Below are 21,596 nucleotides of genomic sequence, written 5' to 3'. Positions count from 1 at the left end.
GAAAGAGTATCTCCTCTCAGATCTCTCTGAATCAGGGAGCTCAGTCGGTGTTGTTCAGTGCAGGAGTTCTGCTGCTGATGAATGTGGGTGCCCTCACTTTACCTCTGATACAAGAGTGTGACCATCCTCAACTTCCAGGATTAGACTTCAGATTAAAACTTCTGTTTCAGCTGGAAGGTTTGCAGTTAATACAAACTCTCTGATTATCCAGGCATGACAGCATTTTGATGCAGGTCTCGTAAACCTGCACATCAAGCCTTGAAAAGATAAGGTATCTCATTAATTGTTGACTTTCTGCAGCTTTCAAACTTGCTATAGGATACATATCATGATACATGGGTCAGGATACGTTACGTGCAGTCTTACAATGCAGTACTTACTGGTTTTAATAGACGACATCAAATCACTCCTGTCCTCGCTTTTCTCTGCTGGCTTCCTCTGCATTTTAGAATTTATTTTAAGATTTCACTGTGCAGAGATGTAGAGGTTGCAAAGAAAACTCAGTGATGTTATCACTGCATCTTAAAGAGACGCCAAATGCTGACCTGTGAATTAGGACGGTCTGTGTCGATGTTGTGTGTGAGGTGCTGGTCTGATGGAGAGCAAACTCTGCTCCCTCTTCTCTTTTTGGTAAAGAGCTGTGGACATTTTTCTTTTTTACTTCTTCAGAGCGTAAGCACTGATATTTGTCTTGTTTCAGCCACTCTAGCTCTCATACTTACTCTCTCTGGCTCATAAAGCCAGACTGAGGGCTGAACAGCGACATCTACAGGCGTGCAGGTTGTTGTGAAATTTAAGGGAAAGAAAACAACATATTTCATTTCATCAATCTGTCCCCGTGAGAAGCTGTAACGTTCATAAACTATCATGTTAACAAATTTCATGAAACTTTGCTGTTGAAGTTTTTTTACACGCAAGATATGTTGGAAATTTTAAGTTAAGCTCAGTGAGTTGATAATAAACCGATTCTTCAACACTACGCTTGGCATGAATAGCATTATTCAAACAAAATAATAGCTTACAAAAATATTAATGCTCAGGAATATCAATGCAAAGCTGTTTTCAGAGTAAAGCCTGAACACGGAATACTGTGTTCTGTTCATGTCAGACTCCAGCTGTGACCACGTCGCCTACAGAAGTCCAGCTGCAGGCGCTAACGTGCAGGCTGCTCCGTGTCTTCTTTAAAGTGTTTGTTGTTTCTTTGCATGTTTGCAGAAAGGTTGAGAATAGCAGGTAAAAGCAGAGTCGTGGAGATGCTTGTGACTTTAATGGTTGAAATGATAAGACAGTTGTAGACTTATGTCAAAGATACTCTGCAAGATCATCCATGAAGGAATGTTTACGGTGGAGAAAGTTTGCTGACTATGTTTTGGACTCGGGGTCATGATGGATTGCAGCTGTGTCTGCAGCATGGTCACTGTGGTGGATGGATTTGTGTCTGACCTCTCCTCTGACATAGATTTGTTTTCTGTATGAACAGTCTGGTGCAGTATGAGCTTGCATGATGGAAACACTCAGAGTTAAATGAGTTTAAATTGAAGTTGATCTGGTTCCTCTTGCATTTACTTCTCCTGACTTCCCTTGTTCATATGGACATGTTTCTTTCAAGCGATCACAGTGTGGAGGACTTTCTGATCGAAAAAAGAAATCCACATCTGCTCACACTCTTTTTTTTCAGTCCCAACCTCTTAAGTTGAACCACACTGATCCCGTGTGTTCAGTGTAAAGAAGGTTTTAGACGAAGCTTTAAAAGTGTTTGTTCACACAGGCTGAACTCTGGCTGCTCTCCAAATCTGCAGCTTTAAATGTCTCTCTGTGGGATGAAGAATGCAACAAACTGCAGCAGATGATCACAAAAAACACATGCAGGTTCATTTCAAAGAGACCACTGCTGTTCTGAGATGATGAAAATTAAACATTAATTTGAGCGCTACAACTTCAGATGACATTTTAAACTTTGTTCAACCCTCAGAACAACTGACCTCCCTCTGCAGCCGGATTTCTACATCATCATGTTGAATAAAATAAAAACTGTAAAGGCCAAAAGAAAGGAAGGATTTGGTTTTTCACAGTGTCACATGGTAATTTCTTGATGAGGTCATTGTCTAACTTTAAAAAGTGTTTAAAATTGGATGAAATGTACTCACAGCAGGGTAGATGCTCCATCCTGCTGCAAAATATCTTGTTTTTCAAAACCATGTTATATATTATAATATAATATAATATAATATAATATAATATAATAATATATTTTATTTATAGCCGCATTTCTGGACACTTGAGTGACATATCAACAATAAAAAACAACACTCAACTGTAAATAAATACATAAATACAACAGAATAACAATGCAATACTAGAAAGATGAAAGTGAAGTCATGGTGAAAGTGAAAGTGAAAGTGAAGTCTTTCTAGTCCCATAAAGACAAACTGATGTGAGTAGGCTTGGTGGAAAAGGTGAGTTTTGAGGTGGGATTTGAAGATGGTGGGAGAGGTGGAATTTTGTAAGTCCTGGAGAGTGTTCCAGAGGCGGGGGGCCGAGCAGCTGAAAGCTCTCAGCCCCATGATGGTCAAGCAAGCAGGTGGGAGGGTGAGTTGGGTGGAAGAGCAGGACGTGAGACTATGGGTGGGTATTTTGGTATGGAGTAGCTCAATGAGGTCCTAAGGAGCTCGGTTGTTGATGGCCTTGAAAGTGAGAAACAGAATCTTAAAGATGATGCAGTGTTTGATGGGAAGACAGTGGAGTTGCTGCAGGACAGGTGAGATGTGGCTGGTGGAGGGGGTTCTGGTGAGGAGGTTTGAACCAGTTGAAGTTTATGGATGGATTTGTCTGGTAATCTAAAAAGAAGGGAGTTGCAGTAGTCTAGGCAGGAGGTGACCAAGGTGTGAATCAAAATGGCAGTACCGTTGGGGGAGAGAGACGGACGCAGACGAGAGATGTTTCAGAGATTGAAGTATGCTGACCGAGTGACACTATTGATGTGGGACTGGAATGACAGTGTACTGTCAAAAGTGAAAATCACAATTGCAGGATGGATATAAATCATTTGAGGAGATGATATCACCGTTAGCAAATAAGCTAATTTCAGCACTCATTTATTGCACAAAGCTTTTAAATGCTCTTGAAAAAACAAGCTTCTCTCAATATTCAAATGTCTTCTGGAGTGTTGAGGAATACATTCTTTATGTTTCACAGTGCAGCCTCTTAGATGCATGAACTCCTGAAGTACTCCTCAGGATGTGTTTAAGGCTGCTCTTCATACAGTAGGAGATTGTCTCTGTCCGATGCATTCTCTAAATTGCTGAGACTCCCTTTGGTTGAAATGGAGGATGTCTGGGGGGTGGAATGATTGATTTTTTGGATCCCAAGCTAATCATGGTGGTTGCATTTCTTTTATTATGTTTAAAATTCCATTATTTTGAATTTAAAAGTAGTGCTGGGCGATATTGAAAATGATGTTATCACAATAAATTATTTAATATCAGTCGATATCAATAATTACCACAATATATATGAAATCATTATTCAATTTAAATGTAAACAGATATTTTTGGTCCTGAGTGAAAGTTGAAGAAACCAGACAGTTTGTTTTCTTTAGTTTTCTGATAAACTTCTTGAATCCATCATTTATGACAGTGCTAACAGGAAGCAGGTCTTTGGTGTAAAATTAGATTTTTGTGAAATTTAAGTTTGTAGATTCTTATTTTTCTCAGATTGAGTTTATTTGCATAATTTGATTTAAATTTACAACAAAGAAATATAAAATTGTATTCTGTGTGTCAGAGTATTGTTGTGAGTTGTGCTCTCCCCTTTAAGATTACTAAGAGTTACAAGCAGAGTGATGTTGTTTCCCACAGTGCAGTGAATGCATCACAGTTATTCAGTGTTCAGTTGTCCTGTTGTCGTGGTGGACATTAAACGTGTTTGAAATGGACAGCAGGCGTTGTCTCTGTGCTCTTCCTTTACCCACATCCTGAAATTATATTTAATGAAGTGTATTAAGTTTATAGTTAACGCAGAGTCGACTCAGTGTCAGACTAACGATTCTGCTTTGAGCTGGTAGGTTTTTAGTTTTCTTTTGTTGCTGCTGTCACCCGTTTCAGCTGTGTTTACATTCTGCTCTGAATGTCTTTAAGCCCTGCCTACCTCTCACCCTGCAACATGATTGGAGGTTCAATGCCGTCTTCGTCTATTGTCTAATGTTGGGTGGCAACTAGTGTTTAAGGCTCATTAGCGCCCCTCTCAATTTTCAGTGCCTGGGTGGTGTAATTACAGGATTATTTATATTGATTTTTTATCAAACATTTTTATATTTATATTGAGAAAAATTATATCACGATAATTATCGTTATCAAATTATCGCCCAGCCTTATTTTCAAAGTGTTTCCTGTAAAGTAACAGCAATGCTCTTATTTCCCTGTGAATTAATGAAGTTATTCTGGCTCTGAAATGTAAGTTGTGACGGTCCACCTGAGAGGACTAAGCTGTTTGAGGTCAGTCTGCTTGACGTGTCAGCTGAGCTGCCTGAGAGTATTTACAAGTGACGCATGTGATTTTAAAGCCACAGTGGTGTCGTTATTTTCCATCACTGCAGGAAGAAACATGGTGTAATAAGGTAATTGCATCATGATTAACACATTAACCCTGACGGCCCTAATAGGTATGTTTCCACAACACAATCACAACAGTTGGAAACATGAGAGAGACGACAGAGACCTGCAGTTAAGAGGATAAAGCAGAGAAACTCCATCAACGTGAAAGACATCAACACTCTGCCCTCTTTTACCTGCTTCGTTCAAACATAAGCTCATCCTAACTTCACACATCAGAGGATGTGGATCAAGTTGAGGTTAAAGTTGAGCTGTTTGCGTTTACATTTACTTTCAGCCCACCTGGATAATGTTAGGATATTTTCTGGAGTGCATTTGTGAAAAAGGCGAACCTTCATCTGTAAACTCTCCAAAGTTTAAATCCATGCACTGACGACACCGTTTCCATCACAGAGTTCAAGGGTCAAATCACAGAGCGGCCCTTTCTTGAACTCTTCAGGCTTTATAAATGACCCCTGCTTTGTGTGTGTGCATTTCTTGGTGGCCTTGAGTGTGTGGGGTCAATTACATAAATAAAATGGGAGAAATATCAGAAAAATGTAATATAAGTAATACAATAAAATCAATAAAATATATCATAAATACCAGAAAAAATAAATACAATCAATACAATAAAATCAGATTAATACCAGAAAAATAATAAAATAGAATTAAGATAAAATAACATAAAATAAGGTTGAATAAAGTTAAAATTAAAAATGATGCTGAAATAAAGGTAATAAAAATAATGATTTAGTCCAGTGGCCCTGTCTCTAATTCTTAATCCTCTATAATTGACGACTGACTTGTGTGTGTTTGTGTATTTCTAGGTGGCTGGAGTGTGTGGGGTCTGTGGGCACACTGCAGCAGCGAGTGCGGAGGTGGGATCCAGATCCGGACTCGGACGTGTCGGTCTCCCCCAGAGGACTCGTACCTGTGTGAGGGCGTGGTGGAGGAGGGCCGGCCCTGCAACTCACAGGCCTGCACGGGTGAGCTCCTCACTCTGTGTGTTTGTGTATGTGTGTGTGTCCATGTTCATGTTCTCTTCATTCTCATGTCCGTATGTGAGTGCCCTTTCACGCTCTGAGTGTGTGCAGCTGTTTCCGTGTTTCCTGTCTGACATCATGTTCATCTGCTAGTGTGTCCGTCCTCTATAAGTCAGAGCTTTGACTTAAGGAGTGCATGTTGGAAAGGGGACTTTGATCGATGAAAACTAATGGCATGGTTTTTAAGACCATGCATGCACAGTATGTCGAAATCATTACACTCACAAATGGCTAAAAGGACACAGAGAATCACTTTGTAGGCGTTATTTCTGGAGGTGTTTGAGCTTTCACTGACTGTTATTAAAGCTTTCTTTCTTTTGTACTCCTTAAACAGTATGTCTCTCTCTGGAGCTCAAACAGCAGGTTGTCATTACTGTAGATGTGTTAATGTGTTTTTCCTGTTAGTCATGCCATCAGAGGCATTTAGGAACTCAGACAAACATAATCACACAGCAGCAGAAACACCAAACGAGCACTGCACATCACATTTAAACCAACAGCACAACAAAAGTCCCAAGTTTGGCTGATGCTGTTCTGGGTGACCAATCACGTCACGGTTGTGTCCCAAAATATAAGCCATTAAATGAAGGAGCTGTGGTTGCTAACCCCCGCCCCCTCCTCCCTCCCGGCCTTGCCTCATCCCCCTTTAGGCAAAGGTCGCCATCTCTCTCGCAGCCAATCGCTTCGCTCGGTGGACAGTCGCAAGCGTGATGACGTAGACAAGCCCCGCAGCGGACCTCAGAGCCCTCAGACAGGTAAGACAACGGGACGCAGAGGGATCCCATGCATCAGTCACTGTGGCAGCTTGGGTGACCACCACACTTGTACAATACACACAAACTGATAACCACACAATCCGTAGAGAGGAAACGCACACATCTATCAAAATCTCCCAACGTAGTGCCTCGTCCGCAGCGGACTGATTCCAACATGGACCCTGACTGGACATAGTGCAACTGTACTTTATGTGAGGTCATAACAGGACACTGTGCCCTGTCTGTAAAACACTTTATCCAATGGAGTCTTCCCTCTCTGTTAAAGTGATACTCCACTCAAAATCAGAAGCAGTCCCCCTGTAGACCGAAAGAAGGGACTCGACAGGTCGGGACGTGATGTTTATTCTCTGAGACACGTGTGTGTGACGTAAAACTGCAATCAGGATGTGTTTAATCCAAGCTGCAAAAACGGAAGTTGACACATGAAGATGATGCAAATGTGCAAAAAAAGCTGCAGTTCCTCGAGTGTCCACTGGGGGCTGTTTGCAGGAGGATAGGTCCTGTGTTATCTCATCTGTTCTGATCATTTTAACGTGCATAAATGTGCAAATATATGGGCATGGTGAGTTGATTTACAGGTGGGTGCATTGTTGATGTTTACAAGGCAGCTAAAGGTCACTTAAGCTCCGCCTCTCTACATGTGTTTACGTTAGCCGACTGTTAGGTTGCGCCAGTATTTGCACAATAGGGATGAAGATCGTTTAGCTTTACAACGGCTTAGCAGAGTGTGGAGAATGAGAGTGTACCACGGCTGAAGGCGACATGTTTCCATCCATCCACATTTTGAGCCTTTTTTTTTTTTGAGGAACCAATATTTCATAATCCCTTGAAGATAACACCTTTCCATTTTGACTCAAGGAAGATAATTTTAGACTTTAGGGTCCAAAAGTTAAAGGTCAAGAAAACTGTGACTTCTTAAGATGAATCATTTTTATGGGAAATACTTAAAATTATGCATTTTATCTTCACTAAAAGGTTACAAAAATGAAGTAATGCACATTATTATTATTATTATTATTATTATTATTATTGTTATTATTATTATTATTATTATTATTACTATTATTATTTTTGAATTAGAAGACAAAAGGTGACGAAATGTAACATAACGTCTGAGATAAAACTGTTTTCTTTCCATCATTCTGATGTAAATTATGTCAACATAATATGATGAGAATACAAACAAAAACAGTAAAATCAATAAAATATCATCATAAATATCAGAAAAATGAAATAGAATCATTACAATATAATCAGTGAAATAAGGTAAGATAAATTTCAGAAGAATAAAATAAGATAGTTACAATAAAATCAATGAAATAAAATCAGAGAAATATCATAAAAATTAAATAAAATCCTTACAATAAAACAAATAAAATAAAATCAGATAAAACCTGGAAAAATTAAACAAAATATGCTAAACATAAAATAATATAAAATAATATGGAATGAAATATAAAAGAAAAATAATGCTAATCATGGTAATAACTCAGTCCAGGGCTTAAAATGAATTAGTCAAAGTTAAAAACCAGATGAAAAAGGTAAGTATTAAGTTTAGGGGAAAGGACCTGCAGGTTGGTATCGAACCTGCTGTCTGATTGAGGACTGTAGCCTCCGCACACAGGCTGTGTGACTCAACCATAAAGCCAAACCAGTGCCTGAGTAAGGGAATACCTTCAACTATTTGATCTTGTACTTGGCACGGGATTTCTTGGCACCAACGTCTGCTTGGACTCAAGGGTGTACTGACTCAAAATTAGGAGGTTTTTGAACCTGAATGGATTTTTATTTACATCTTTTTTTAATGTTTTTTTAATCAGTTTGAGAGCATGATGCCATCTGTGAATGATTAGTGGACAATCTGGTCCTTTCTTCACCCTGTGTGCACCTCCTGCTTTCGTGACACAAGCTACGCTGCAGATCTCAAAGCTTACCGAGTGTGTTTGTAACTTCTACTTCAAATATCTCTTAGCTTTGGGTGGCAGATATAAGATCTTATTTCAAGATATTTCATGCAAACGGCAGCTGAATAAGGTTTAGTCTGTAAGATTTAAGTTTTTGCAGTGAACTGACAGTCAAATGCTCTGCAAAGAAACAAGGACTGTCGCCTCTGTGCATGGGGCGCCTGCATGGGGCGCCTGCTGCTCTACAAACAGAGACAAACCAGCGCTCCTCCTTGCAAATGAGTAAAGTACGAATGTTTCCGGTCTACAGGGGTCCAGCTTTTATAAAAACAAGGTGGATTTTGTGTGAAGTATCACTTTAATTTGCTAATCGATTCCCCACATCCTGTTTAGTTCTCTGCTCCCTGCTTTCCCAGCTGTGACTGCACAATTTCTCCCATTATTGGTCAACCGGCCCGTTCAATCAGCAGTCATGGCCTCTGAAAAAAAAAGATGAGTGTCATATCCTCAGCCAGTGGCATTCACTTCCTCTTGGAAGTCAATGCAAAGGATATGACATCAGAGTCCAACAGTCGAAGAAGAAAAAAGCAGAACAGAAGCTGGAGTGCGTTTCAGGAGCCGCCTTCTTTAGGTCGTTAAATTATCGTCATCTCACGTGATCGAGGTGCATAAGTTTGGAATCCTACGGACAAACATGGAGCACAAATTATGCCTTCAAAATAAGGCTTGATTTATCAGGATCATTTGGATGAACCTTTTAGACAGCCTTAACTACCGGTCTGTAAAGAAGAGGCATTTGAAGGAGGCGGCCCCTAAAATGTCGGACAGCCAGAAGCTACCCTCGATAACACCACAACCCTTCCTCTTTTGGCCTCAGAGGCTGCATCCTGCATGATAATTAGTTATGGCCCTCTCCTTTCCTTTTCCTCCTTTTTCTCCCTCTATCCTGCTTTCCTTTACCCACCCCTTCCCCCTCCTCAGTAGACTCAGCTTCAGGTGAGGAGTGGTCAGCGTGGAGTGTGTGTTCTGCCACGTGTGGGGAGGGCTGGCAGAGTCGCACTCGTTTCTGTGTGTCCTCCTCCTACAGCACCCAGTGTAGTGGGCCACTGAGAGAGCAGAGACCGTGCAACAACTCTGCTGTTTGTCCAGGTAAGCTCCCACATCCCCGGTCTACTGCCATCTTCCTGCGCTCGCCCAGCCCTCTCCTGGACCCTACCTCACCCATACAAGCCACACCTGACTCTCCTCCTCAGGCATTTAGCACATCCATGGCCCATCGGTAGACCTGGACTCACATTAGTTTGCCTGCATGTTAGCATCATGTAGAAACAGAGTTTAAAGCAGGCACTCCTTCATGCAGACAGGCAGGGAGACTCCTCAGTGTAGAGGTGTGAAGATGATCCAGCTCAGCCAAACACAGAGTAACTTAAAGAGTCAACACAGATCAGTATCTTATATTTTGAGGTGTTGGGGGGGTTTGTGTTTGTCCGTCTATAAATCATACCCTAGCCGCTCTGATTGCAGTGCATGGCGCTTGGGACGAGTGGTCTCCGTGGAGTTTGTGTTCCTCGACCTGTGGCCGAGGTTACAGGTCCCGAACACGAAGCTGCACCCCTCCTCAGTTTGGGGGAGATCCCTGTGAGGGACCAGAGAAACAGACCAAATTCTGCAACATCGCTGTCTGTCCAGGTAAGGAACACACACATCAGCAGACATACATTAGACAATCAGTGTCACAACATAATCACTTCAATCATGCTTCAAAAATCACTTGATGAATCCTCTAAAAGCTCCTTCAGCCCTCCCACCTTTTGCACTCTTGTGGGAAGTTGTATTCATCCATCGACGTAACCTTCCAAACTCTACAATCACTCAACAGAATCACTCCCACTGTACGCAGGACTTAGCCAGGTGCGTGGAGGTGAGAGTAGGCAGGATGGAACATCTCACTTAAGCTCTGTTTTTCTGTACTCTCAGGCAAACATTGACTCACATCATGAGTGCAGCAGTGCACGTGAGGTTACTATCCCTGTTTCTTTAAGTTACAGCAGCGTAACACGGTTTTCCCTTGATTTAAAGGGGAAAATAAAAAAAACGTTTACATTCTTTCTTTTAAGGTTTCTGAATGCTTCAAAAAGCCACATTAACCCATCGTTTAACTAACGTTTATTTGTGTGTCTGTGTCTGTCTGTTGCCATCTTCAGTGGATGGAGTGTGGAACGAGTGGTCCAGCTGGAGCTCCTGTTCAGCCTCTTGCTCTAATGGGACCATGCAGAGAACCAGGGAGTGTAACGGGCCCTCGTACGGGGGCTCCGAGTGCAGAGGAGAGTGGCTGGAGACTGTGGACTGCTTCCTTGGGGAGTGTCCAGGTACAAGACCGACATGCCACACTCAGATCAGAATATTTACCTCATTTCAGAGACTGTTGTCTTTATTTTTTTTACACCAGATTTGCTTTATGATATATTTTCATTCGTGCATGTATGAATTAAAATTTTTGAGAAGGGATTTTGTTTCTTACTTGACACGTAAACGGACGATTTGGGGTTTAATAGAAAGGTTGCATTGATAAAAGAAATGTTAAAGCTATGCTGCAACACTCCGGTGTTTGGGTATTTATGCAGGACAGATAATCAAAAGGCTAAAATACAGAGTTTAAAGAAGACATTCATGCTCCTTTAATAATCATTTATCTATTTAAAGAAAGCAATTTGCAAAGTTTATATCCTTCTCATGATCCGTGGAGAAATATTACAAACACTGAAACAGTCATTAAAGATAACATTAAGAGGTTTAATGAAGTACACACTGTAAAATGTAAAGATAACGTACCAGAGTGCACATGAAAGCAGATCACACTTAAGAGGAAAACAATAAAACAAATCAATTAACCTGGAATCCTGCACAGACTCGAATATATCACATATACAAATATGGATTGAAGGCTTGATGCTTTCAAAGAGGTCGCTGTCCATGGTACTGATTTTGTGCAGGCTTCATGAATGACACAAAAAGTCTTCACATAAAGCTCAGTAGAGATGACTTGTGATGTTTGGTTCATGCTTGGTCCTGTTATAGTTCTCTTATCAGTCAGTGCTAATTACATGCAGCAGTTTCAAGGTATAAGAGTGTTTTCGATCCACCCAATGTGCTGCAAGGTTTCAATCTTTGCAGGTTTATTTGAATGCTCCTGAAAATAGATACACGCCAAAGAAACAACTCAACACTATATAGTTAAATGAGCTGTAGTCATGAGGATATGAGAAGTCAGAGCCACCAGAGAAGAATCAGAGTAAAGGTCAGAGTCCCCGTTATCACAGTATTTGTTATGAGGAGCATCATTCTATGACTGCATGAACCTGGACTCAACTCAGCTTTATTTATACGCCACCTTTCATACATACAAGCATGCAGCCCAAAGTGCTTCACGAAAGAACAGAGATGGAAAACAACAGAAATTGTAAAATAATAAAAATAAATACCATAAAAATGATAAAATATGAGTAGAAAGCAAATTTATCAGATAAATACAAGAAATAAAAAGATGAATAAATGAATAAGATAAATAGATATTTTTAGAATACTACTACTACTACTACTACTACTACTACTACTACTACAACTAATAATAATAATAATGATGATAATAATAATAATAATAATAATAATAATAATAATAATAATAATATTAATAATGATAATAATAATAATAATAATAATAATATGAAGAATAAGGATAATAATAATAATAATATAATAATAATAATAATAATAATAATAATAATAATAATAATAATGATGATGATGATGATGATGATGATGATGATGATGATGATAATAATAATAATTATAATACAGTCCACGGCTAAAAATACATTACTTCAAATTATAAGCCAGATTAAAAAGGTCTCAGTTCTCAGCTCAACATTTTAATGTCCAGATTCAGAGAGTTCAGAGTTTAGGGGCATAAAAACAGAAAGCTCTCTCTCTCTTTGTAAAGGACACGTTTTAATTGGAAGCATTTGAGGACCTCAGCGATCTGGAAAACAAAACGACAGGCGATCTGAGACGTAAGGAGGATGTTTAAAAACAATTAGAAGAACTCTATACTGTTACTAAATAAGACGGTTGCTTACTAGAGCCTTACATAAAGAGTAAAATCGTCAATAAATAAGTCCTCCTCTCCATCCTCTGAGTCCAAACGCAGTCAGTGCTGAGTCCAAGTCCAGCTCTGAGTCATCAGAGACTGAGTCCAAGTTGAGTCACTTCTGTCTCTTCTCATCCTTCCTGAATCTCTCTCTTCTTTGCTCTCTTTCAGTGGATGGAAAGTGGCAGCCGTGGTCTTTGTGGTCCGGCTGCTCGAAAACCTGTGGAGGAGGGAGCCAGCAGAGGAACAGGATTTGTTATGGGCCCTTTTTTGGGGGCCAGCCTTGTCCTGGGGACCGAGAAGAGGTGCGACAATGCAATGAAAAGCGATGTCCAGGTCAGTAAAGCGATATTATTTTACTCCTTCTGTGACCAATTCTACACATGACAGTTTCATTGAGCTCGTTATGCTTTTTTCGGAGCAGAACCTCATGAAATATGCAGCGAGGACAACTTCTCCAACGTGGTGTGGAAGATGACTCCAGCAGGGGACACGGCCGCAGTGCGCTGTCCTCCAAACGCCATGGGTGAGCTCACACCTCATCTTATACATCCACAGTAGCTGCTGCTGATTTCAGGAGTTTGATCAGAAACAGACGTAGTGATATGTTACATGTGTCTCCACACAGGGCTCATCCTGCGCCGCTGCACCCTGGATGAGGAGGGCCTCGCCTTCTGGGAGAATCCCACCTACATGAAATGCATCTCGAATGATTATCGCAGTATACAAACTTTGGTGAGCATGGGGACGTTTTATAAACACTTTCAAAATACTTAGAGAGAGAGTCTGGTGTTTTTTAACTCACTCTTTTTAACATATGTTGGTCTAAATAAGCAATATTTTCAAACTGATTAAAATCCACTATGTTCTGACAAAATTAGTTTTCATCATGAACATAATCTAACATAAGCAACTTTCTGTGTCAGACTCGGGAGCACTTATCCAAAGCACAGCGTGGCCTTGTGGGAGATGGAGTTTCGGAGGTGATGACCAAGCTGCGAGTGACGTCCAGCGACGGGACCAGCTACAGCGGGGATCTGCTGGCCATTGTGGACGTGCTGAAGAATATGACGGAGATCTTCAGGAGGGCATACTACAGCCCCAGTGGAGCAGACATGAGGGTGAGTTTCAAATGCATTTGTTTAGGTTTATTCCGTGTAAAATTCTGAATGACTTTCTTTACAGCGATGTGTTTGAAGTGGGTATTTGTTGTGTTTAAATCATACACATGAATAAATCTACACTTCCTGTTATGCAATTTCATTGCTTACATCCTCCCACCTAGGTCTCAGAATAGCTGAGCAGAAATGAATGTTTACACTAACTTCCAGGGAGTTACAGTGTCTGAAAAAGAAGACTTTAAATGGTCTAATGTTGCTTTCTGTCCACCATTGAGGCAAACAGGCTCACACTGTTTGTTTTTAAATTAATGTTAAGTGTCTGTTTCAAAACAATAGGAGTATTTTGTCCCTTTCAGCACGCTGTAGGTAAGCTGACGCAGTGTCTTCCTGCTTCCTGCAGCTGTCATGAAAGAAAATAAAACTCACATGACAAGTCCAGATAAATATATTATGTAAAGGTTTTAAAGCAAACCGTTAGACCTGTTTTGTTTGAAATAATTAAAATAAATCTGCCAAAACTTGCATGTTTAGTGTCCTGAAATAAGACTTTATTCTGATTGCTGGAAACCTAAGTACATCATGCATATTTCAAACATGCCAGACTTTTTTTTTGCTTGTAATATCTTGAATTAAAATATATATCCGGACTGGTCACATGGCTGTAGCTTATATTAAATCTATAAAATATGTTTGACCAGAATTTAAAAAATAAAACAATTGCTAAGATTTGAGTTTTTGCAGCATGCAGCCAAAAATAGATGGATCCGGAAGGCAGGATGACTCGTAGGATTTTCTGAATAAAGAAAATATAAATGTCCAATCATAGTTCACATTTCAGTGCACCACTCTGCCTAAGAAATTGTTGTCTCTTTGGACAACAGTTTCTTGTCACACTTCCCACTGAAAGTATTTGCAGCTTTTAACCACCACTGTTGATTCTTGGGATGTGTTGATGAGGAGATGTTCAGACTATCACCAGCCTGCTCCTGTAAATTAAAGCATGACCTGTAAATGGAAAGCTAAACATGTGATATCATGTTCTCTGTTTTGCAGAACTTTGTGCAGTCAGTCAGCAATCTGTTGATGGAGGAGAACAGAGAGCGATGGGAGGAGGCACAACTGGTTAGTATCACTCTGTCTTTTTTTATATCGTCACATCTTCTGAAATTACACTTTTTCCAGCCTGCAGTCATGATAACAACCCTGGAGCTGTAGCATTGATGAGTTCGACAGTGTGACAAAGACACAGGTGGACCAACAGCCCACCTGTGTCTCTTCAGACTGACAGAGGTAGAAGCAGAGAAGGGAGGACAGAAATAGCTATAGCTAATAAGAAGGCGAGTCAACACAAGCACCCACTCATCCATCTGCTGCACTCAGCCACTCGTGTTTCGCTATCTTTGCTTCCGTCCCGTCGCCCATCCATTGCTCAGGAGTGTCACCGTGCAGACTGCAGAACACTGGCTTCTTCGAGTAAGGACAGAGGCTTAAAGAAAAGATAGAAAACTATTCTTACACGGGAAAAAACAGTCTGTTCTTCCTGCTTTAGTAAGCTACATTATCAGACTATACTGTTAGCATGATGCTAACTCCGCCTAGAAGTCCTGGGGCGAGTCGAGCTAGTGTAACTTTATCTTTACATAAAACCTTACAGATGACTTGAATCTTACTTTGTTATCGATGTATATAAGGTTAACATTTTCAGTTTTACTTAACATGATGAGTGGCACAATTTACCTCCTAGTAGGTCAACTTATCCTTCATAAAGGGCAAGTTGATCCAAGAGACAACTTTTTTTGCAGAGTTATAAACAAATTCTTGAATTGATTTTAGGACTAAAATGATTATTTCCAGCGATGCACCACATCCTGAAATATGTGTGCCAATCGTAGTTCGAGACGTAACTATCAGACCCTTTCCTTAAATATGTCCAGAGTTAAAACATGCTCAAATCCGCTAAAAACAAAGCAGTCAATGGTGTTTTTAGACAGTCACGGTGGTTTTATACTCCAGAGAACTACAGGTCTGCACAAATGCGCAAGAACGAGTTACGTTCTGTTTGTGTGAATTTTCTCTCTATATTTCCTGCTGTGTGTGTCCCTGCTCTGCTGCTCTCACCCTTGTATGGTGATATAAATCATATCAGAGAAATCAGCGTCTACTCATACGTTGGTTTATTCCTCTTGGTTTCTCATTCTACCATCATTAAAAAGATAAATATAGATAAATATTGTGTGAAATATTTGACCTAGTGGCACAAACAACAGCAGGAAGTAAGACAATGTTTGCCACAAATCCAACTCTCCTCTGACATGCCTTTTGTGTTTCAAGTTTATCATCATCTCTAATCCCTCCCTTCATTCTGCCTCCGTGCGTCTCTTTTTTGTTCTCAGCTGGGGCCCAATGTCAAAGAGCTCTTCCGCCTGGTGGAGGACTTTGTGGATGTCATCGGCCTGCGAATGAAAGACTTCCAGGACATGTATGAAGTCACAGATAACCTAGGTCAGCTTTGCCTCTATCAAGGAGATCTTCACAGCAAACACTCTTATCTTGATGTTTCTTTTCTCTAGCTCTGAACATCTGTCCTCATAACTACAATGGATACACATTAGAGGAAGGACTTTTGCTCTCATGAGTCAGACATAAACACAGGGGTCCAACAAATGCATTATCAATGAACACTACGGATAAAACCATCTGTTACAGACAACTTCAAGTAGATATCCACCGAGTTAGCACCACAAACAACACGAAGGGTTCAGTCTGTGAAGCAGCGCTTGCTGTGAAAAGAGAACGAAGAAAAGGCAAAGATATTATGACCTGTAGTCTCTGATAAAGATCCTTCACTTCACACAATGCATCTTCATCTTTGTTTGACCTTTTCTTACATACAGGTCTGCAACATAAGTCTCAAGTTTGTAGAATCCTTTTAAAAAGTTTTGAAACTCCAGTTTCTGCAAAGATTTGGATTTCTTCTCTCACTAAGTTTGATTTAATAACCGCCAACAGTAGTCACGTTGAGTTCCAGTCTTTCTCTTTTAAATGTGTGTATCTAATAGCAGAAAAATCTAGAAGTGCATTGATCAACCAGGTGGTGAACCCATGCTTTATGCCATGCACACAGAGACATAAACACTAAAGCTGCATACTCACAAGCTCAAAATCAGCAGTATGGACACGAGTTGCCCATCAGCAGCTGAGCGAAAAAACATCGACCTCAGAGGATAAACAAAGAGCAGCACAATCATTTTGTCAAGTCATGAAAATAAACACGCAGATCTCACAAAACACGCTGAACCTGCAGGGGACTGGCTTGTATGAGACAGCTGTCTCTCTGTGTACTCCAGAGCTGCAGGAGTACACAGTACATTAAAACAGGCTTATTATTTCATTATACACACAATAATGTTGTTTAGTTACAGTGGGACACTTAAAGGATGAAACCTCAATGTGTGAGCGTATGATTAAAAAGTTTGACCTGCTGTGAGACGCATCTCTTCACAGAAAGTGTTTTAGATTAAGGAAGATTGATAATAGAGGCAGAGAGGGACAGAGAGAGATTGTGCTGTCAGTTACAGAAACAACTATGAAAACTAGCATTGTCAGGTCAGACCTTCAAACATTTTGGATTGGTATCGGCATAAAAAAGTTGTAACTGGTGCATCTCTAGAAATATCTCTGGGGTGGTTTCAGGGTAATTGCACTTCCAAGCTTACTTCTTAAAACTTGTTACCCACAGTTGCTCCGCTACACAACTAAATGCTTGGTTGCTCAATTTTACTTTTCAAATGAAGTCACCTTGAAAAGTTTATTGCTGTTTGTTAGTAAACGACACTGAGAGCATGTGTTGGTAACTAGAATCCCTAATCAGGTATTTTTCCAAACTAAGAAATATTAATTTTTGTTCTTGCCTCAAAAAATAGAAAACAAGTCTTCTGAAGTTCACATAAAGACCCCTTTAAATCCCAAACTTGGGCAAACATTTGCACACAGCCTGCACTTTAACAAAGACTTTATTCTTAATTTTAGTAACACATATTTCCCACTGCACAGATTTATCTGGCATCGCTGGATATATGTTATTTTTTAATAACTCTATTTTTGTCACATGCTGTGCTAAGACAAAAGTTCTTTAGAAAAGGTTTCTAAAGCAACACGCATCATTTAATCCCTTCAAATAATATACTGAAGCTCTATGTATGAAAAACTCTGGTCTGGTCCAATCTGATCCAGTCAGCGTGGGCCTTTGTTTCTTAGACGTTTCTTATATTTTACAGTCTCTTGATTACTCGGAGTTGTTGACATGCACAGCACAATCTCTCCTCCTGTAGCATCATACTTCTGTTCCTCTGAATCTGCATTAAAAGAACAAAACCATGTATAAAAATGATTCCCCAGGGCAGTGTCTTTACATGTCTCTCGTGGGAATTTAAATCCACATTCAGAACCACCTGCTGTCTCCTCCCACTGCCCACTGAAGTGTAAATGCTTTGTTTACTCAAACGGGGGGAAAAATAATATTCTGTAGTCATCACAGAGGCTGTGCTGCTCTCTGTGACCCGCAGATAAAAAGCAGGCAGAGTTTGAGCTCAGTCGAGGGAGAGTACGTGGGAATTGAGGCCAGATGAGAGGTCCTGTTTATAGCCGTGCCACCTCGCTGTCTGGAGCCAAACAGCCGCCCACACCAGCAGAGTTTCCTCCCCAGGGCCGGCTGACCTCCTCTTCCCTCCCACACCTCCAACAGAAGCAAAGGAACCCTCCATCATCTGCCAGCATACAGTTACATCAGAGTTTCCTCCTCCAACTTATCAAAGTATTTAAGTTTTACAGGATGCAGGGATTCACCAGACTTCAACTCTGACTACACAGACCAGATTTATGTCCTATTTGTTACTTTTTAAAGAAACAGCGGTTTTATTTGAATACTTTTAAAGGGTGATATGTATCGATTTATTGATTATGAAAAATCTTAAATTCTGATTAATGTTCCAAATTTAGCTGCCAACTTATTTCCATCTGCAGCTCTTGGACAGGTTCACATCGATAATAAAGAACAAAGAGAAATTGGATGAACTGATTGAAACTCACCAAGGCGTAAACAAGCCCACACAGCTAAAAATGTCACAACAATACAAACAACACAAACATCTGCATTCCTTTACATCCCTCAAAACACTTGCATCTGCTGACTCTCAGCCCACACACACACACACGCACACACACACACACACACACACACACACACACACACACAAACACACACACACACACACACACACACACACACACAGACAGAAAGACAGACAGACAGACAAGAACAAACAAAAAAGAAACGGAGAAAGTAAAAAAGAAAAAGAGCTAAGGTGGAAAAGTTGAAAGCAAGAAAAGAAGAAAATACAAGGAAAAAAGAGAGTTAAAAGAAAGAAGGAAAGAAAAGAAGAAAAAGAGAAATAAATAAGAAAGGAAAGAAAGGAGAAAAAGAAAAGAGAAAAAAAAGTGTCAAAAAGAAAGAGGAAGGAAAAACAGAGAGAAAGGATACAATAGTAAAACAATGAAAGAAAAAGACAGAATCGAAGAATGAAAAAGACGGAAAGGAGAAATAAGAAAAGACAGAAAGTTAAACGAGGTAGAAAAAGAAAAGAGTAAAAGAAAGAAAAAATAGTGTCAGAAGAGAAAAAAGAAGAAAAAGTTAGAAAAAATTAAAGAAAGTCAAGGAAAGAAAGAAAGAAAAAAGGTAAAAAAGAGAGAGGGAAGGAAGACAGAACAAAAACTCAGAAAGAATGAGGAAAAAAAAGGAGAAATATGGAGAGAAAGAAAAACAGAAAGTAAAAAGAGGTAGAAAAGAAAGAGAGAGAAAGAGAAATAGAAAAGAAAGAAAGAAAAAAGAAAAGAAAGTAGGAAAGAGAAGGAATGAAAAAGAAAGAAAGGAGAACATTTTTCAAAAAGAAATTAGTAGGGAAGAAAGAAAAAAGGGTGGAAGAAAAGAGGAGAGGAAGGAAGAAAGAGAGAAATTAAAATGGATTGATAGATGGATGGAAAATTGTTTGTGAAGGACTCTACATATCTTGTCTAAATGAAAGTGTTTATCAGGTTCACAGGTTAATGTATGTAAATCTGTTTATGTAAAATCAAAGCTGCTCTCTTCAAACCTTTAATCTGAATTTAAAATATGTCAGTTTATCAAAACAAACTTTGGTTTTAGTGTTTCAGTAAACCTCCAAAACAAAAACATGAGAAACATGAAAAGTTTAATAAATCGAATGTGGTTTCACCTCGGATGAAAAGAGATGACCCTTCAGGGCGTGAGCAGAGGAATTAAACTACGCGGTTAGAGTGAAAGTCTCAGTTTCATCTTCTCTCTGTTTCAGTGTTGAGCATCCACAAGCGTCCGGTGCTTGGTCACGCAGACATCAGCTTCCCCATGAAGGGCTGGAGGGGAATGGTGGACTGGGCCCGCAGCTCTGAGGACCGGGTCACCATCCCCAAGAACATCCTGTCGACTGGCAAACCAGGTGAGAGATAGGATCCCAGTGTGTCAGTTCCTCTGGCAGTCTCAGCCTATAGCAGCATGACTCAGAACTGGTCCAAGCCTGAGCCAGCTCCAACTATAAACTTTATCAAAAAGGAAAGTTTGAAGCCTGCTCTTAAAAGTAGAGAGGGTGTATGCCTCCTTGACCCTGACTGGTAGATGATTCCAAAGGAGAGGTTCCTGATAGCTGAAGGCTCTACCTCCCATACTACTTTTAGAGACTTTAGTTACGATGAGCAGGCCTGCATGTTGGGAGCATAGCGTTCTAGAGGGGTAATTGGGAACTCTGAGCTCTTTAAGATACAAGGGTGTCTGACCATTAAGAGCTTTGTAGGTCAGAAGAAGGATTTTAAATGTTGTTATAGGTTTTATGGGGAGCCAATGTAGAGAAGCTAACATGGGAGAGATGTGGTCTCTCTTCGTAGTTCTACTCAGTACTCAAGCTGCAAGTTGAATATACGTTTCTTTTAAAACAACAAGGAAATGTTAAGACTTCCCTGAAAGACCTCTTTTACCTTAGGAATCTTCCAGGGCACTGTTTTGGTGCTTCATTTTCTGTATCTGCTTGCTCTCAATTTAAGCGATGTGCAGATGATACCATGATATACGTCCGCTAAAAATACCTCAGCCCTCAGTCTCTACATGCTGTTTGACTGCATCTATACACTTTCTCCTCACCTCCTTGACTCCACCAGCCTTATTTACAATAACCTTGTCCCTCTCACAATGTGAAAAAGCATTTTGGAGGAACCTTAGGTCGATTATTGATTAGTCTCCGTCTGCTTTCAGCATTATTTGTTCTTCCATGTTGCATGGTTTCTTTCGTTCTTGTCCACGAGGCATTTCTGTTCAGTGTAGGTTGTTCTAACTTCTTCGTGAAATGACACCCTCACAATGAATCCCACTGAGAGATAACACAGAAGTCACACTATGCAGACGCTGTTTTTAACAACAGAAAATGACAGATTGTTCTGTGGCTCCAAATTAATTAAATATTTGACAAAATGTTCTTTTGGTTGATTTATTAATTTATATTTTAGAGCAAAAACATGTTCCTTGAATACTGATTACAGCAGGCCTGTCTGCAATCTGTGCAACAATTCAAGAACGTGTGCACATCAATCTGTGCATATGTGCGTGCGTGTGTGTTTGTGTGTGTGTGTGTGTGTGTGTGTGTGTGTGTGTGTGTATGTGTGTGTGTGTGTGTGTGTGTGTGTGTGTGTGTGTGTGTGTATTTGGTTGGGAGGGGGCCACCAAGACAAAAAGAGCAGAAATAGGCAGCAGTAGTGGATTTATAAAACAGTGTTTACTGCCATTAATCTGCGAAGCAAAGCACGGCACAGACAAACGCACGCAGAGATGGGTATATTTAATGTTGAAAATGAAACATGATGAGGAATAACAAAATCATTTCTCAGCCCCCGCTGTTCAGCAGCTGGGCAACAAAAAGCCACGTCCTCTTCGATGAGGACAACTATTTTTCA

General features: G+C 40.1%; 1 protein-coding gene across 7 annotated transcripts in view; it reads left to right on the top strand.

Moving 5' to 3' along the window:
- The window catches only part of adgrb1a (adhesion G protein-coupled receptor B1a), a 177,298-nt gene that overhangs the window by 86,807 nt on the left and 68,895 nt on the right, over positions 1-21,596 (top strand). For 2 of the 7 annotated variants that reach the window (XM_034698289.1, XM_034698287.1), the window contains exons 3-14: positions 5,420-5,578; positions 6,286-6,390; positions 9,297-9,464; positions 9,840-10,004; positions 10,520-10,684; positions 12,634-12,798; positions 12,887-12,988; positions 13,091-13,197; positions 13,389-13,583; positions 14,637-14,705; positions 15,977-16,085; positions 19,952-20,095. In XM_034698289.1, the coding sequence (XP_034554180.1) occupies positions 5,420-5,578; positions 6,286-6,390; positions 9,297-9,464; positions 9,840-10,004; positions 10,520-10,684; positions 12,634-12,798; positions 12,887-12,988; positions 13,091-13,197; positions 13,389-13,583; positions 14,637-14,705; positions 15,977-16,085; positions 19,952-20,095 (1,653 nt within the window). Of the gene's footprint in view, positions 1-5,419; positions 5,579-6,285; positions 6,391-9,296; positions 9,465-9,824; positions 10,005-10,519; positions 10,685-12,633; positions 12,799-12,886; positions 12,989-13,090; positions 13,198-13,388; positions 13,584-14,636; positions 14,706-15,976; positions 16,086-19,951; positions 20,096-21,596 lie in introns of all 7 variants that reach the window. The other 5 variants (XM_034698291.1, XM_034698292.1, XM_034698288.1 and 2 more) reach the window with 4 other exon arrangements.

This window comes from Notolabrus celidotus, chromosome 12 (assembly GCF_009762535.1).
Source record: "Notolabrus celidotus isolate fNotCel1 chromosome 12, fNotCel1.pri, whole genome shotgun sequence".
Lineage (NCBI taxonomy): Eukaryota > Metazoa > Chordata > Actinopteri > Labriformes > Labridae > Notolabrus > Notolabrus celidotus.
The sequence above is the reverse complement of the archived record's forward strand: the minus strand, read 5'-3'. Positions and strand labels throughout refer to the sequence as shown.